General features: G+C 38.2%; 1 protein-coding gene and 1 long non-coding RNA gene across 2 annotated transcripts in view; both read left to right on the top strand.

Annotated features, from left to right (window-relative positions):
* Window positions 1-4,590, top strand: part of LOC123512177 (neuronal acetylcholine receptor subunit alpha-10-like) — a 205,982-nt gene extending 201,392 nt beyond the window's left edge. The window contains exon 10 of the mRNA XM_045268405.1: window positions 4,398-4,590. Coding sequence (XP_045124340.1) covers window positions 4,398-4,496 — 99 coding nt within the window. The 3' untranslated portion in view covers window positions 4,497-4,590. The remainder of the gene's footprint in view (window positions 1-4,397) is intronic.
* A 10,183-nt stretch (window positions 4,591-14,773) lies between these two features.
* Window positions 14,774-17,500, top strand: part of LOC123512176 — a 78,317-nt gene continuing 75,590 nt past the window's right edge. Inside the window, exon 1 of the long non-coding RNA XR_006677040.1 lies at window positions 14,774-14,888. This is a non-coding gene — a long non-coding RNA (uncharacterized LOC123512176). The remainder of the gene's footprint in view (window positions 14,889-17,500) is intronic.

Raw genomic sequence — 17,500 nt, 5'->3', positions numbered from 1 at the left:
TAAAGAGCAAACGCCGCTAGCGGAACCCTTGTGATGAAGGCTTCTGGCGTCAGTGAGCGCACCATGTCCGCCGACATCTGCGACATTAGCGAGGAAGAGCAACACAAGGGCTGCCGAGCCTGCTTCGGCTGGCTCTTCAGGTTGTTCCGGGGGCGGCGCGGGCGCCGCTCCCGGGAACACAAGGCTTCCTGTACATCAGCTAATGATGTGCAGGAAGAGCTGGAGTCTAAGACCATGCCAGCGAAGATGTCACGCGATGACCTCCTGTCGTGTGTCATGGAGGTGGCGGAGGAACAGCCAGAATACATGGAGGTCAAAAGCGTGGTGCAGGAGCGGGAGGGCAGGGCCGCCCTGACCTGGGCCGAGGAAGTGGCCCAGGCAGAGGAGCGAGGCCTGGATGTATTTGCCCCGGTCAGTGACGCATATCTCGAAGTATTGCGTCACTTTGCTCCCGCCACACTGACTCAGGGCGAGGCGGCGCCCTCAGACCACTGCAGCGCCAGGAGTGCTGCAGTCACAGCAACACGTGCAGCCCGGCGAAGGGCGCGCAGGAAGGCGCTAGCGGCCCGTAGAGCGAGAAGCGAGGCTCCCGTAGCTAATGACGGGATTAGCGATGCTGCAGACGCGACACCTGCAGCCGCTGAGACGGTCAGCGAAACAAGCTCCTCAGCGGAGGAGACTGCTGCAGCGGCAGCAACGACTCGCGGGATGAGCGCCTCAGCGGAGGCAGACGACGCTGCAGCCAACGCGAAGAGCTGCACGATGAGCTCGTCCAAGAAGCGAAGGGCGCGTAGGAGGGCAGCGGCAGCCTCTATGCGATGAAAGCGAAAATTGCGCCTCGACTCACGAACGCCGCGATCACCGCAGGTGCAGCCGCGGGCACGACAGCTGCAGCTACTGTGACTCCTGACCAGACGAGCTCCTCAGCGGAGGAACTGGCAGCTGCAGCCACCGCAACGCTGTATAGAATAAACGCGTCTCAGAAACGAAAGACGCGAAGAAAGCGAAAATTGAGCTCGGTCAGTGAATGCCACGGCCGCCACTCGCTGGTGCAGCCACGACAGCTGCAACCACGCCGATTCTCGACGAGACGAGCGCCTCAGCGGAAGGGTCGCGAACGGCGTGGTGCAAACTGAGTGTCGCGTTGAGAAGTTTCAGTTGGAGTAAGGAACAATGTTTTGAATTCTCTTTGATTTCTATCCAATATTCTCTGTCATTCATCCTTTATTGTGATTAAACTCCGGAACTCCCTGCCTGTTCCTGATTTCACTTCTTCCTAAACTCCTATTTAGGAAACAGGTTTTAAGAAGTAATTCAGACACTTGTTTTCCAAATCTGGAGGATTTTCGGAACTGTGACTCTGATTCCAGGTATTTGTTTCTCCTGACCAGTGTTCCTCCTATTTAAAAAAGGAAGAGCCATCCAATGGCGCTAAGCTGAAAAGAATGGCTTATTTTTGTATAATGCATCAACATACGAGTCTCTTTAATAATAAAACACAAGCATAAAGCTTCCCAGAGTTTGATTCATAATATCCTATCTTTTTTGTGATGCAGAAAAGTTATCCTATTTCTTTAATTTCATTTCTTGTTATACACATAATATTCTATTGTAAGAGGTCGCCGTGGTACAGTGAAACCATGCGTGCTTTGGGGTCCGAGGGGTCTCCAAGCGCAAGGGTTCGAATCCTGTCCACGAGTGTAGGTTCGAGTGTAGGTTGGGTTTCCTCACTCGGGGCAATGGTTTCCCAGCGGGTGAACTTTGAGATAGGAGGTACCCTAAAAAAGTATCCCCTTTAACCCATAAATTCCCGTGAAAAGCCCACATGGTATAAATAAATAAATAAAAAAAAGCGTCAACAGATGAATAACGTAATCGCCGAGGGTTTCTTCTCGCAGCAAACAATAAGGCGCTGGAAAAGAATAGACAATATGACGGTAAATAAAAGGAGCAGGGACGAAGGCAAACAAGTGACGATCTTACTGTAAATAGAAGAAATGAAATATGGCAAACACTGGAAGGTCTTACGATAAAGCCATAAAGAAACAGTGAAATTCAAATAAAAAATGGATGATCTTAATATAAACAACAGAAGATACACCCAAACAAAAGACAGTCTTGCAAAATGAAAACAACAAAGAAAACAACAAGATGAAGGGGAACAGTAAGCAAGCTTATAATGAACAAAACAATGGAAATGATGGCAAGATCTTGGCAAATCATAAATAAACTTATGATAAATATCTAAAACAAAGTAAAACAATAAACTTGAAACTAAAAATATAATCTTACGGTAAATAGCAACAAGAACAACAACAATGAGAATAACAACAGCGAGAATAAAATCCAAACCGTCCACCAGCCTCAGTCTCCACCGAAAAAAAGAGTCCTATGATTGAAGAGAGCAAAATGGAAAGTATGCATCCTCTGAGTAAAAATTTATAGTCAAACATTAAGGAACAAATGCCAAGGTAAACAAGAACACAGAGACAAACAGTAAAGTCTCACAAAGCCAAAGTATACAGTGGATTTAGACACAAATAAAGGATGACGTGTATAGTAAATAATTTAAACAAACGGTATAAATTTTCTGGCCAGACAATTATAATTAAGCAGTAACGCCGAATGTCTGCACTCTAAATTAATTAATGGAAAAAGCAGAGATATTAAATAGTGAAGTGAAGTAAAACGAAGTAAAAAAATGAGGAAAAGTAGAAAAATGTACATTCTTTCAATAACAAAAGAAAAAAAGTTGTAAGAAAAAAGTGAAAAAAATAATAAAAGAAAGCGAAAGTAGATTCCAGCCATGAACTAACAAACATACAAACTGACTAACCAATTGACCAACTAACTAACTATAAACTTATTAACTAAACAAATAAGAAACAAACTAACAAACTTTTAACTTACTAACTTATACACTCACTCACTCACTCACACATTAACCAACTAACTATTTAACTCACCACAAATATATATATATATATATATATATATATATATATATATATATATATATATATATATATATATATATATATATATATATATATATATACACACACAAAAAAAAATCACAAACACAACTAACTACACAATTGACAAACAAACTTTAGACGTTCTAATTCACTCACTCCCAATAAATCACTCGCACATTAACTCATCGTCTCATCAACTCAACTCCTCTGACTGACTGTCTTCAGCCTCTTTCTCACTGCCGAAATCTTGCATCTCTTTATATTTTTATCGCCATTTTCATGCGAACTGTTCTACTGATCTTGCTAACTGCATGGCTTCCCTCCTTCTGCGACCTTACTGCACAAGACTTTCTTCTTCCTCTCATCCCTTTTCTGTCCAACTCGCTAACGCAAGAGTTAACCAGTATTCTCAATCATTCATACCTTTTCACTGGTAAACTGTGGAACTCCCTCCCTGCATCTGTATTTCCGCATCTTCCTACGACTTGACTTCTTTTAAGAGGGAGGTATCAAGACATTTGCTCCCCGATTCTGGCTAACCCTTTAACTATCTTCTAGAGAACCAGCATTCAAGTGGGCCTTTCTTTTTAATATTTTGTCCTTGGCTGGCCCCCTCTCCTATAAAAAGAAATAAAAAAACTTACTCATCACACACACACACACACACACACACACACACGCGCGCGCGCGCGTGCGCACGCGGTTCCCACTATGGTGCGAGCCATAAATAAATAAATCAATTAAATCAATAAGTTAATTCTTGGTTAATTTAGATTCATAGTTAGGTTAAGGATTTCATTGTTTTAATGTCCCCCTCTGTACATTTTCAGTGTAAACTTTTTGTGGCACTGCCAAATTAATAAACCGTATATTATTATTATTATTATTATTATTATTATTATTATTACACACACACATACGCAGTGGTTAGAGCGCTGGCTTCACAAGCCAGAGGACCGGGGTTCGATTCCCCGGCCGGGTGGAGATATTTGGGTGTGTCTCCTTTCACGTGTAGCCCCTATTCACCTAGCAGTGAGTAGGTACGGGATGTAAATCGAGGAGTTGTGACCTTGTTGTCCCGGTGTGTGGTGTGTGCCTGGTCTCAGGCCTATCCGAAGATCGGAAACAATGAGCTCTGAGCTCGTTCCGTAGGGTAATGTCTGGCTGTCTCGTCAGAGACTGCAGCAGATCAAACAAACAGTGAAACACACACACACACACACACACACACACACACACACACACACACACACACACACACACACACAAAGAAACTCACCGCAAACACAAATCAAAGACTCATCACCATTTTTACCACAAACACTAAAACAAACACAAACACAAACACACAAGCACGTCACTTAGTAACACCACAAACTTTACAACCTGTCTCACTTTCTCTCTCCTCTCTTTCCACAGGTGGCGCTGGTGTTCGACAGGTTCCTGCTGGCTTGCTTCCTGCTGTCCACGGTCATTGCCACTACAACCATCCTCTTCTCCTCCCCGCACGGCCCCTGACGCGTCTTGCTGGAGAATTTTGGGCACTATTCTCCTGACGCTCCCCAAGACTAGTAGCGATTTGGGTTTTACGAGAATAAGGAGGGAAGGGAAAGTGGGTAGCTATGGGTATGGGTGTGGGTATGGGTAGTTTTAATAGGGTATGGTTGTTGTTTTTTTAGTGGTTTATGGTTTTTCTTCTTGGTTCCTTTATTTTTTCGTTTTCTTTTATATTTGTGTGTTTTCAAATTTTCTTGTTTTTTCTAGTTTCTTTTTTCGTATTTGTTATTTCGCAATTTTTTTCCCCTCTATGTTCCTTCGTGTGTTCGTTTGTTGTTTATGTTTTTTCTTATTTTTTTTTCTCCTTGATTGTGTTGTTGTTGTTGATAAAGAATAATATTTCTGGTTATTTAGTTTTTTGTTTGCTTCGTCTCGTTTAATTTTTTTTTTTTTTTTTTGCGAGCTTATTTTTTTGAGTATTTTTTTTTTGTTTTCTTAATTCACTTTTTAGAAAGGAATAGTTTTTTTGTATTTTTGTTTTGTTTTCTACGTCTTTTTATTTATTTGTTTTTCTCTTCTTGTCTTTTTATTCCTCCGTTAATTTCCTTTTTTAAGTGTGATTTAGAATGACGTTCTTTGTTTCTTTCTCTTATCTTTAAACCATAAAGAATATTAACTTGTTTTTCATTGTTTTACTTATTTTTTGTCATTCTTGTTCTTCTCAATTTATCTCCATTCTTTTCCCTTATTTATTGTGTGTTAACAGTGATAATCTCTTTGTTTCTTTTTCTCATTTTTTCTTCTCCATCTTAATTTCCTTTCTTCAATTAATTTTCGTTTCCTCGGTTCATCTTTTTTTTTTATATCAAATGTGATGAGAAATGAGCTTCTGTCTTTCTTTTTTTTTTTTCTTTTTCGAATATATTTTAGTTTTTCATAGTCAAATATTTGCATTTGTGTCTGTCAGGTTGTCTGTTACTGCTATTTTTATTCTTGCTGAAGTGTGGGGAGATATATTTCTTTGTTTATTTATTCATTTATCTATTTATTTATCTGTATCTATTTATCTATTTTGTTTAATGGTTTGTTTGCTTATTTGGTTGTTTGTTTATCCATGTGGTGTAATGTCGTGTTTTCTATTTTTCGTTGCGTGTGTGTGTGTGTGTGTGTGTGTGTGTGTGTGTGTGTGTGTGTGTGTGTGTGTGTGTGTGTGTGTGTGTGTGTGTTAAAGTTTTTAATTTAAATCTCTTTGATGCTCATTTTCGTTTGTCTATTTTTTCCTTCGTACACATAAAAGAAATATCACTCATATATCTTTTTTACACTTGCAATTGACTTCTTCGTTAATACACCTATGCATAAATTAATAACCACTTAATTTCTCTCTTTGTTCTTTAATATCATTTTTCTTTCAGCGTCATTTACTGAATGACTCAAACGTTTTCATTTCTCACTTGTCTTTGCTGGTGCGCTTGCTGTCTCTCCGCCTTTATATTTATTCATTGATTTTTTACTCTTTAATTTTACAATGCTGGTTAGGAATCGAATATGTTTTTGTACTACCTTTCATTGTTTCTTGTGTTTTATTCCTTCGATCGTAAGACCTCTGATATACAAGGAACCTATCAATATTCATCACTTACACAATGGCGATTAACAGTGGAGTAATATTCTGATTCTTTTCCATTATCTGTTGCCTTTTCCCTGAATCTTAAGTCTTCTGGTATGCTAAGAATCTATTAAATGACAGCCTTTTACTTACTGGAATTCTACTTGAGAGTCTACTTCAATATTCTCGTTTGATTCAGTGTTGCGTTTAAATTTACGTTTGCTTGACTTATTAGGATTATCTGTGAATGTTTCTTGACTTGAGTTGCCATGGATCAATCAGTTGTCATGTTTCGTAAGAGACGTTAACTTTGATACTGGATTCCTGACCTCTATTGTCTATGTTCTTATTTGATATTGAAGTGTGATGTTTGCATATCCATTTATTTGACTTTTTATTTTTCATTTATTGACACTGAAATGCTCAGAATATATTAATTGCCATGTTTTTAAGGGGCTTATAATCGATTCCTGTCCTCTACTTTCTTTTCTCATGATATTCCGGTAGTGTGTTTATATTGGTGTTTATTTCATTCACTTTTCTTATTTGCTGATCTGAATTGACTCCTGGTTTGCTAAGAGTCCATCAGTTATCATGTTTTGTGAGATGCTTTAATATTCTATCAATGACCTTCCCTCCACGGCCTTTCCATTTAATACTTTCCCGTTGTGTTTATATCGTGTATATTTGACTTATTTTGTTAATTTCTTAAACTTAATTGACTATGTGAGATAATGTAATATTCTCTCTCTCTCTAACATTCCCTCCTATACATTCATGATTTCATTTAATGCTTCCTTTCTGCGTTTATTTAACTTGTGTTTTTTTTTTATTTTTAACACTAATTGGATTACTCATGCCTGCCTTCCTCCACGTTAAGCTGGTGATTGATTTATTTACTTGTTTATTCGTTTTGTTACATTTGTTTATTTATTTATCTTTATTTAGTGCACATTTTGAAGTTTTCTTATCGTTCTATTCATTTATTTATTTTCTTGTTTGTTTGTTTGTTTATTTTTATGATTGGATATTTGGGTCTTTTCGTGAGTGCTGCTTTTAAACTAAACTCGTATCATTTTGTTATTTGTTCTTCTCTTCTTTTATTTTTTGTTTTCTAGATTTGTAATGCCTTAATTTTCACCTCGTATTTGTTTTTTCTTTAACCTTCTCTTCTTTAGACTCTTAATATTTTGATCAATCTATTCTCATTTGTGTGCGTATTTATTTTTACCTCCTATTTTGAAGTATCTGTTCGTTTCTATTTCATTATTTTTTCCTTATATTTCCAGTATTTTTGATGCTTTTCGTGTGGGATTTCTATTTTCCACTCTAACTTTTACATACCTGTTCTTCTCAACTCACATTTCTCTCCTTGAATTTTTTATACTTTTATCTGTCTACCTTTGACTTTCATTTAACTTTTATAATCGTTTTTTCATATCTATTTTTATTGTATTTTGTTTTATTTCTAAATCCTCTCACGATTCCCTCTTTTTCCATGCATCTCCCTCTCTCAGCTCGCTATTCACTCCTTCCAGTTTTAGTACTTTGATCTGTCAACCTTTAACTTTTCTGTAATTTATTGTATTTTGTTTTATTTCTTAATTCCCTCACGATTCTCTTTTTTTTTTTACATGCATCTACCTGTCTCAACTCGCTGCTCACACCTTGCAGTTTTAGTACCTTGATCTGGCCATTTTTCACTTCTCGGTAACTTTTTTTGCAATATTGGGTTAGACGTTCTTTTTTTATGTACACTCGAATATCTTTTAAATCTTCTGACGTCTCTTTTATATGTATCTGTCTGTCTAAGCTCGAATTTTCCTTCAATGGATTTCGTTTTACAATCATATCTACATAGTTTTGTTTTTTTTTTTTAACTATAATTCTTGTTTCTATTCCATTAATTTTTGTATGTATTTTAATATCATTTAAATTTTCAAAAGTTTGTGCTTACATACATATTCACCGATTTTCTTTCTTCAGCCAGCGTCTTCTTTTTGTCGCTTCATTCCTCTGTTCATGCATGTTTATTTTTTTTTTCTCCTACTCTCCCATTCATTCATTCTCATTTTCTTCGTTTCTCTGCATAATTCCTGCATAATTGAATTTCTGCTCTGTTTATCTGTGTATTTTGCATCTCTTCGTTTTTTCTTTATTTTCTCTCTGTTTCTGCTCTTCAGTAAAAAAAATCTATTATTTAAATTTTACTAGTCACTGCGCCCTTTCCTGTACTTTCGTATTTTCTTTCGTATTTTCTTCCCTTTTTTGTTGATTTTCGCTCTTCTTTTTACTTACAGTTGTCGGTGTCGTTTTCTCTTTTCTTATTTACTTTTCTTTTTTTGCTTCTCTTGTTTTCCACTCCAAAATATTCTTGCGTTCTTTAAATAATCCTTATTGTTTCTTTTTCTTACTTTTATTCTTTTAATTTGTTGTTTCTGCTTTCCACTCCAAATTAATTCTTTAAATAATCTTTCACTTATATTTTCTTTTGTCCTTTGTGTTCTGATATATATATATATATATATATATATATATATATATATATATATATATATATATATATATATATATATATATATATATATATATATATATATATATATATATATATATATATATATATATATATATATATATATATATATATATATATATATATATATATATATATATATATATATATATATATATATATATATATATATATATCTCGACTAGAATTTTTCTTTCAGTCTTTTGCTTTTTTTTCAGTTTGTGCTTCGTATCGAATGTTCCCAGCTCTCCTTCAATACATGCAAGTTAATGTATGCATACTTTTGGTGTAGCGGCATAACTAATGTTTTTATGTATGTTTTTTTTTACTTTCACTTTTAATCTTTTACGCTTTGCTCGTGTTGTTGTTGGATTCTCCCTTTATGCATTTTTTTTTAGCAGCTTTGGTATTTTTTGTTACGTTTTTACTGAGACGCTGCATATTTGCTGTATGGTTTTCGTTACTTTGATTTCCTTTTTCATTTATTTTCGTGATAATTTATTTGGCTTGATCATGTAAGTTTTTTCCTTTTTTTTTTTTTTTTACACCGAATTCTTAATGAAGGTATCTGTATATTTTTGTCACGTTCTCACTTTGACACTATTTGTTGTAAAGTTTACGTTAGTTTTATTTATTTGATTTTTTCGTGGTGGTTTATTTGGTCCAACCTTTTATGTTCTCTTCTTTTCTTATTCTGAATTTTTACCATCTTTGTCAGCGTTGTTTTCATACTTCACATTTACGTATTTCCTTTATACTTCAAGAAACGTTTCCTTATAACTAATCTTATTTAAAAGAAGAACTTCAAGGATTCTACGTTTGTAAACTGAATCTTCTTCTGCAGTTCTTTCCTTTTATTTTTCTAGGAGGGACGGGTACAGTTGGCTCTCCTTTTCCTCGTGTTTTTACTTTAAATTTGCATATCTGTCGTGGGATTCAGGTAACTCCTTCTGTGACTTGTCCTGTGTTTAAGAGAGGAATTTTAAGCCACCTATGTTTGTAAATTGATTCTTCCTTTACAATTATTTCCCTTACTTTTCCTGAGAGAGACAGTTAGCGAGTCTTCTCTTTTGAATTCTTTATGCCGATGATCTGCCTCTCTGTCATATTTCCTGTAAGTATGAAGTAACCTTTCATAATGCTTGACTTTCTTTTTTTTTTTATTAGAAAATAATTTCAAAGTACCAACATTCCTGAACTGATTCTTCCTTTGCATTTTTTTTTTTTTTTTTTACTATCCCTTTCCCGGAAGAGACAGTTAGTGTGCATTTTTTTTTACTGGAATTTCGTTTTTTCTCTGATCTTCCTCCCTTGTGCATATAGATACTCATAGATTTTATGCAGCGATGTGTTATATTTTATCATCCCTTTGAAGTTTTCTACACCTCTTGCATACGATTATTTTCAGATGCTACCATTTTTTCGTTACCTTCTTCATATTTAGCTACAAATTTTCTTTTTCTATTCTTTGCAAGATTTTATACATTCTGACAGTTCTTGTAATTCATTTTATGTATATGCCTAATTATCTATTTATTTCACATTGTCTTCTAATCGTGATGGTGATGGTGGTGGTGATGGTGGTGGTGATGGTGGTGGCAGTATTGGCAGAAATGGTGTTAGTGTAGTGGTAGTCGAGGTGATGGTGATTATGGTAGTGTGACGGTAACAATGGTGGTAATGGTGACAGGAAGGAGGGTGTTGGTGGTGGTGATGACACTGAGCAATGGTGGTAGTGGTGACTGTAGTATTAGTGATGATGGTAGGGGTGGTGATGAGTGGTGGTGGTGGCACAGTAAATGCTGCTAGTGGTGACAGTGATAGAGGTGATGGTAGATAGTGGTGATAGTGATGATAGTGGCAGTGTTGAGTGGTGATGATGGTAGCAGAGGTAGTGATGGTGGTGGTGACAGTGAGGATATTAATGGTAGTGGGGGCGTGAGAATGGTAGCAGTAGTAGTGATCGTTTCTCTCTCTCTCTCTCTCTCTCTCTCTCTCTCTCTCTCTCTCTCTCTCTCTCTCTCTCTCTCTCTCTCTCTCTCTCTCTCTCTCTCTTTCAACTTGCACACTTTCTTTCTGCTTCTATTTCAGTTTTCTTTTCTTTTTTTTTACTTCCATGTTATGTCGCTTATTTTAACTTTTTAATTTCTTACCTCAAGTTTATTATTTTTTCTTTTAATTTTTGTTTTGAAAAGAAGAAAGATGTCCAATAGCAAGAGTGGTTTTGTGTTTCAAGTGAAGTGCATAATTATTGGCTCGGTTATCATTATCATTGTTATCATTATTATTATTGTTATCATCATCAGCATTGTTATTATTATTATTATTATTATTATTATTATTATTATTATTATTATTATTATTATTTCTATCATTATTATTTTTAGAGAGAGAGAGAGAGAGAGAGAGAGAGAGAGAGAGAGAGAGAGAGAGAGAGAGTATATTTGGATAACTTTTTACATTATTTCCATTAGTGAATTATTTACATACTCTTGCCAAAAATTTGTTGAAAAATAGGAGAAAAAATATTGTCACTTGTGTGTATGTTTGTATGTATGTATGTTTATGTGTATGTATGTGTATATATGTATGATTATGTATGTATGTGTGTTCTTTGTTACCTACATAACTACGAGTACGTATGTATGTATATGTACGTGTGTATGTAAATAAGTGCAAAAGTATGTGTGTGTGTGTGTGTGTGTGTGTGTGTGTGTGTGTGTGTGTGTGTGTGTGTGTGTGTGTGTGTGTGTGTGTGTGTGTGTGTGTGTGTGTGTGTGTGTGTACTCTCGTTACGTCAATGTACATAAAAGAAAAAAAGACACGTACTCGTAAACAAGAGAATAAGAGGAGGAGGAGAAAGAGGAACATTTACATGGCACACTCTCGAGGTGACGGCAGGTGACGGGCTCTGGGTGGGGCAGGTGAGGTGAGAGCGCCGCCACAGCCGTCGCTCATTCATTGGTGTACATAATGTCATTCATCCACACACTCGAGACACAAATAAATGTATAAATCTGATGTGTTTTCTTTTGTCTTTCCTTGTCAGAGTGGTGAGTGGAAGTTTGCTGCATGAGAAGGTGAGTGTAGGTGGAGGAGGTGGAGGAAGATGAAGGGAAATAAGAGCAGGTAAAGGAGGAGATGGAGGAGGAGGAGGACGAGTAGGAGAACTATGAGGAGGATAAGAGGAGGGAAGAAGAGGAGGAGCAGGAAATAGTTATTAGCAAAGTAAAATAAATAACAGAGAAAGTTTTCAGAAATGATGAGGAAGAGTAAATGAAGAAACGTGAGAAGAAATGTTGAAAAAGGAAGATTAAGAGGAGGAAGAGGAGGAGGAGGAGGAGGAGGGGAAGGAAGAAGAGATGGAGGAAGACGAGGAGGAGAAAGAGGAGAGAAGGAAAAGAAGGACGTTATTATGTTTTACTACTGATATTACTCCTGCTACTACGTTATTGGTGCTACTGGTAATAATGATCTATATTTAACTGTGTGGTGAAAGGTGCGGTGCTCAGATATGGAAGGTAAATAGATAATTATTTTTTATTTTTGCTGGTGCTCCTGGTGGTGGTGCTGATGTTGGTGCTACTTGTGGTGGTGGTGGTGGTGCTGGTGCTGATGCTGTGGTACTGGTGCCGATGCTGGTGTAGTAATCGTGCTGGTGTGCTCTTGGTGGTGCTGGTGGTGCTGGTGCTTGTGCTGTTGCTGCTGCTGCTGCTACTTCTACTTCTACTACTACAACTATTTTTATAATTACCACAACTACTACTACTACTACTACTACTACTACTACAAACAAACAACAACAACAACAAAAACGACAAGACTACCACCAGCACCACCACCACTACCACGACTACCATTACAACCAACACCCCCATCACAGCTACTCCTACTATCACTACCACCACCACCACCACCACCACCACTACTACCCTACTACCACTACCACTACTACTACTACTGCCAATAATAGCTCGGCATTCCCTTTAATTAATGCGCTGCGTCCTGCTATAAATGACACATAAACATTAACCTCATAAACATTCAAATATTGGAGGTCATTAATAAGAGGACAGTAATATGGGAACAACGAGGAACCAATGCTTTCCCTTCACTGCAGGAATCATCATACATTACTATAAATCATCGCGCTTTACTGCAAATTATCGTACGCGCCCTGATTGCGACGACGCGTTCCCATTGGCAAGGACGTGAAGAGAAATGGGAGTGCTTTATTATTTAGATTATCGTAAATTTCATGCGTACTGAGTGAAAGACTAAGAGCGAAGGAGGAAAAACAATTTGATGCTGTGTACAGGTTCGGGACACACACACACACACACACACACACACACACACACACACACACACACACACACACACAGAGGTAAAAGTTATAGCAAAGAAAAAAAAAAATTAATGAAATGAAGCGGGAGAACGAATTAACCCTTAAACTGCGGCGATCGCTTATATAATCAAGCCTCTCGAGTACTGTGACGCGGCGATCGCTCATGTAATCATGAATTTTCGCGGGGAATGTTTTGAATTTTCGTGGCGCGTTTCCCTTCAGACTTGCTCTTGTGACTCCTCCCCACTTAGTGTTGCCATCATGAGGGCTCCAGAGTCCAGATATTATAACAAGGGCCTCACTTGAGTTTTCACGGAAAAGTAGGAGACACCTGGCAATCCCTTGTGACTCCTCGGGTAGAATTCGGCCCTGAGTATCATAGAAAACGTAGAAAACTTTATAGGGGAGACCAAATTATGCTATAGTTTATTACTTCTATCGCGATCAAGAGATCATTGTTATTATATCAGCTTTTTACGGCATAGGGGCAACAATCCTAGTAGCATTTTGAGCTGTGGTATTGTACAGAGGACTTGTGTCATGCAGGACACACAGAAACACACATACACACACACACACACACACACACACACACACACACACACACACAGCTCTATCATACACAATACGTACAAAACATCTGCACAGTGGATTCGTGTCTCTCGCACACACACACACACACACACACACACACACACACACACACACACGAAATAATGAGCTCTGAGCTCGTTCCGTAGGGTAACGTCTGGCTGTCTCGTCAGAGACTGCAGCAGATCAAACAGTGAATTACACACACACACACACAGCTCAATCAAACATTCCCAATACGTACAAAACATCCGTACAGAGGATTCGTGACGCACACACACACACACACACACACACACACACACACACACACACACAGCTCAATCAAACATACCCAATACGTACAAAACATCTGTACAGAGGATTCGTGACGGACCAACACACACACACACACACACACACACACACACACACACACACACAGATAAAGTTCTATCATACTTATATATGTATAAAACATATTATGTATTATGTAGGACACGCAGAAACATGCACACACACACAGAGAGAGAGAGAGAGAGAGAGAGAGAGAGAGAGAGAGAGAGCGTAGAAAACGGCGCAGCTTGGTACTGCTCAGCTCCCAACCCGGACCATACAGTAGTAGTGTGAATCCCACATGTCATTAGTTCCCCGGTCTTTCCAATGCCCGCGAAGTTTTGTAGGCCTATTTCTTGCTCTATTTATTTATTTACAGATTCAAAACTTCGGTATTACTGTATTTTGGATGTTTGCCATTCATGGCATACAATTCGAAATATATTTTCTCTGGACATGGGAATGTTTATATTTTAGGCGCACCAAAGCATTCAGCAATTAGGAATTAGCAGTTTAAGGGTTAAGAATAAGAACATTAATTTTGAGCAGAATCCTTCAATGTGAAAAAAAGATTAGATGAAAGTAAAGGTGATTATGGTGCGTAAGATTTACATGAAATTAGAAGAAGGAAAAGAAGCATAAGAAAGCAAGAAAGAAATATTAAGAATACCCAGCAGAATAATAAACATGAACCGAACTCGTAAAGAAAAAAATAAAGAATAAACCTACTTGTAAGAAAGAAAATAATTACGCAAACACGAATTAAAGTAACAATCATCATAAAGCAGAAAAAAAAGTCCAGAAACTAAATCCTTTCATAACTTGAGCCGAAACCGTCTTTACATCCGAAATAATCGGCGCCTAACCTTCCACCAGACCAGTGCTCCACCTCCACCACGTCACTGCCGAAAGAAAATGGAAGGTTTGTGTATTATGACTCGTGTCTCCGCGGTTAAGTGTAATTTTTATGGTGTTTTGGCGCGTCGTGTTGTGGCGGAGTGGCGCAGGTTAGCGGTGAGTAATGGTGCTAGCTAAGTGTTGCAGTTATGGTGTTATAAAGACTAAACTTTTATCATTAAAGCAGAAAATTATGAGAGAGGGAGGAGGTACAATAGTTGGCGTGATTACATGGTGCCAACTACATACGAGAGAGAGAGAGAGAGAGAGAGAGAGAGAGAGTGAGTAGGAAATACGATAAACAGAACCATGACGAAGATGTAAAGGATAAGAGATTAACACACACACACACACACACACACACAGAGGGGAGTGAGGGGGCGGTACTGGTGGTGGTTCAGGGAATTAGAGATGCCAAGTGTTACGATTTACTCCATCTAGAGGCCGCCATACAAACCATTCTAACTCGGTGTGAATAACCTAAATAAACCAATCAGTGTCGGAATTTAGCATATGAGAGGAAGTAATCTCTCTCTCTCTCTCTCTCTCTCTCTCTCTCTCTCTCTCTCTCTGAAACTCCCCCAGCTTAACTTAAATAGGCAGTAGCATAGCTCTTTGCGTCGTAATATAATTTTTTTCTGCTGGTATTTATAGTCGGATAATCATTAAGACCTGCATTTGTTGTCGAGTAATACTGCTACTTAATTATTGCAAAGCCTCGGGGGCGTTGAGAGCCATGCAACGTAATCCTAACTGCCTAATTGTTTGCCTCGTTAGGGGATGAGTTGGGAGGATAAGGCAGGTAGGTAGAGGAGGCAGGGTTAGGGAGGCAGGATTAGAGAGGGTAGGGAAGAGATGATTATCATCAGTGGGGTAGTGATGCCTGGCTCTCTCTCTCTCTGTGTGTGTGTGTGTGTGTGTCTAATTGTCTAGCGGCTTAGGTTAGGTTAGACTGTAGAGAGGAGGATTATACTGGTTCACCGTGTCTGGCTTGGTAATTTTGCCGCCTCAGGACACGGGAATTTGTTAATGATTGACTTTCTCGTTTCCTTTACTGACTTGCTGAAAGATCATAGTTTTGTTTTCATGCGTGCGGAAAACTGACTGTAGATTCGATATAGATTTACAAAGTACAGGGTTACGCGTGTTTTTAAGTTGTAAGATTTTTTTTTATTATATATTTGAGGGGGCATTTATGGGTCCAATGAAACATAATTAGCTTTATAAACTCGTAAATAGTAATTGTTGACTTGTTCTCATATTCCTCCTTTGTATTTCATCTCTCTCTCTCTCTCTCTCTCTCTCTCTCTCTCTCTCTCTCTCTCTCTCTCTCTCTCTCTCTCTCTCGTTCGCTGATCTACCTTAAGTGTTCACGTTTTGATATGCGTCATTCTGACTGTAGATGCTTTCCTATCTTTCACTTAAAAGGTAACGACTTCAATTGTTGGTATGGTTTTTATTATACTTTTGAAGGAGGAAATTCACTGGAAGCCTGTGCTGTAAGGCTGTTGCTTCTGCCAACAAAACTGATAGATAATGACTGGGCGTATGTGGTGTAGTCTATTTGATACAAAAAAAAAAAAAATTGGAAGACAGCATTGTGATTGCCGTCTCTCCTCCAATCATGATCAGTAAATAGCGACAGGGCGTCTTTTGTACTCCTCTCTTTGAACACAAGTCGATATTCTTGATATTCCCACACGAATAAATAAGAATATCTTTACGTAATGTACTCGAGTTATTTTTTTTCAAAGTATAGCTCAGCGTAACAACAACACACGTCAGCGGCGAGGCCAGGCAATGTATATGGCAGGAGTATTAAGCGGTGGCGTTCTTTGCGATGCGGGGGATGCTGGACTGACTATTGAGCTAAAGTAGAAATATGGTGGATATTGGTCAGCGGACGCTCACCGATTTCCAGTGCAACACTATTTCCGTGGAGTATTTTTATGTGGTGTGAGTGAATTTGTTATTAATTTCTCTGGCAAGTCGCTTTTTTGGTGAGCGTGGGACGTAGATTGCCTACATACCTATACACGGCGCTTGTGCGATGAGCAGTCTGAAATTTCTATTATACCTAGGGAGTTGATTAGATTACGGTGACCGTAAATGAAGCTAACTTTGTCGCATCCATTCAGAACTGACAATCTGTGTTCACTGTACACGGTCACTCGTGCTCAAAATAATAACAAAGGGATAAAACAGGAAGGAATTATATTTTTAAAATAATGTTATTGATTTCACCAGAGTTTATTTCTTGCCTTTGCTTGTAGCATTCTATTTATTGAATATAATACGATGTTGAACACCATGAAGAAATAAATCGTACCAGAGATTAATTTCTTTGAATATTCGGTTTCAACACCATGGACTGAATTATTCAGTCTGACGTTAGTGTAGCTGCCGCGTCGAGCTGTTCTCCGTCACTCCTGGCCAGCACCAGTGCTGGAGGTAAACCAATAATGCTGAAGCGAGGTGTGGCGTCACAGCTTTTATTTGCCACAACGAGTCACATTGAAAGCACCACTGTATGTCGTCCTACAAGACTCGTGGGCCGTGAGACATGGGCCCCCCACCTGGCCCACGGTTTCAATCATGGAAGTTCATTATGACGACCACGAGGACGAGACGAGGACCAAACAAAGTATTGTTTCTAGTTGCCCCCGCAGAGTTAGTCCCACAAGGTTATTGTCCATTAGGGCGTGGCTCCCCTCGCAAAGAACATGGCT

This window comes from Portunus trituberculatus, chromosome 33, assembly GCF_017591435.1.
Source record: "Portunus trituberculatus isolate SZX2019 chromosome 33, ASM1759143v1, whole genome shotgun sequence".
NCBI lineage: Eukaryota > Metazoa > Arthropoda > Malacostraca > Decapoda > Portunidae > Portunus > Portunus trituberculatus.
Note: the sequence above shows the minus strand (reverse complement) of the source record. Positions and strands in the feature narration are given on the sequence as shown.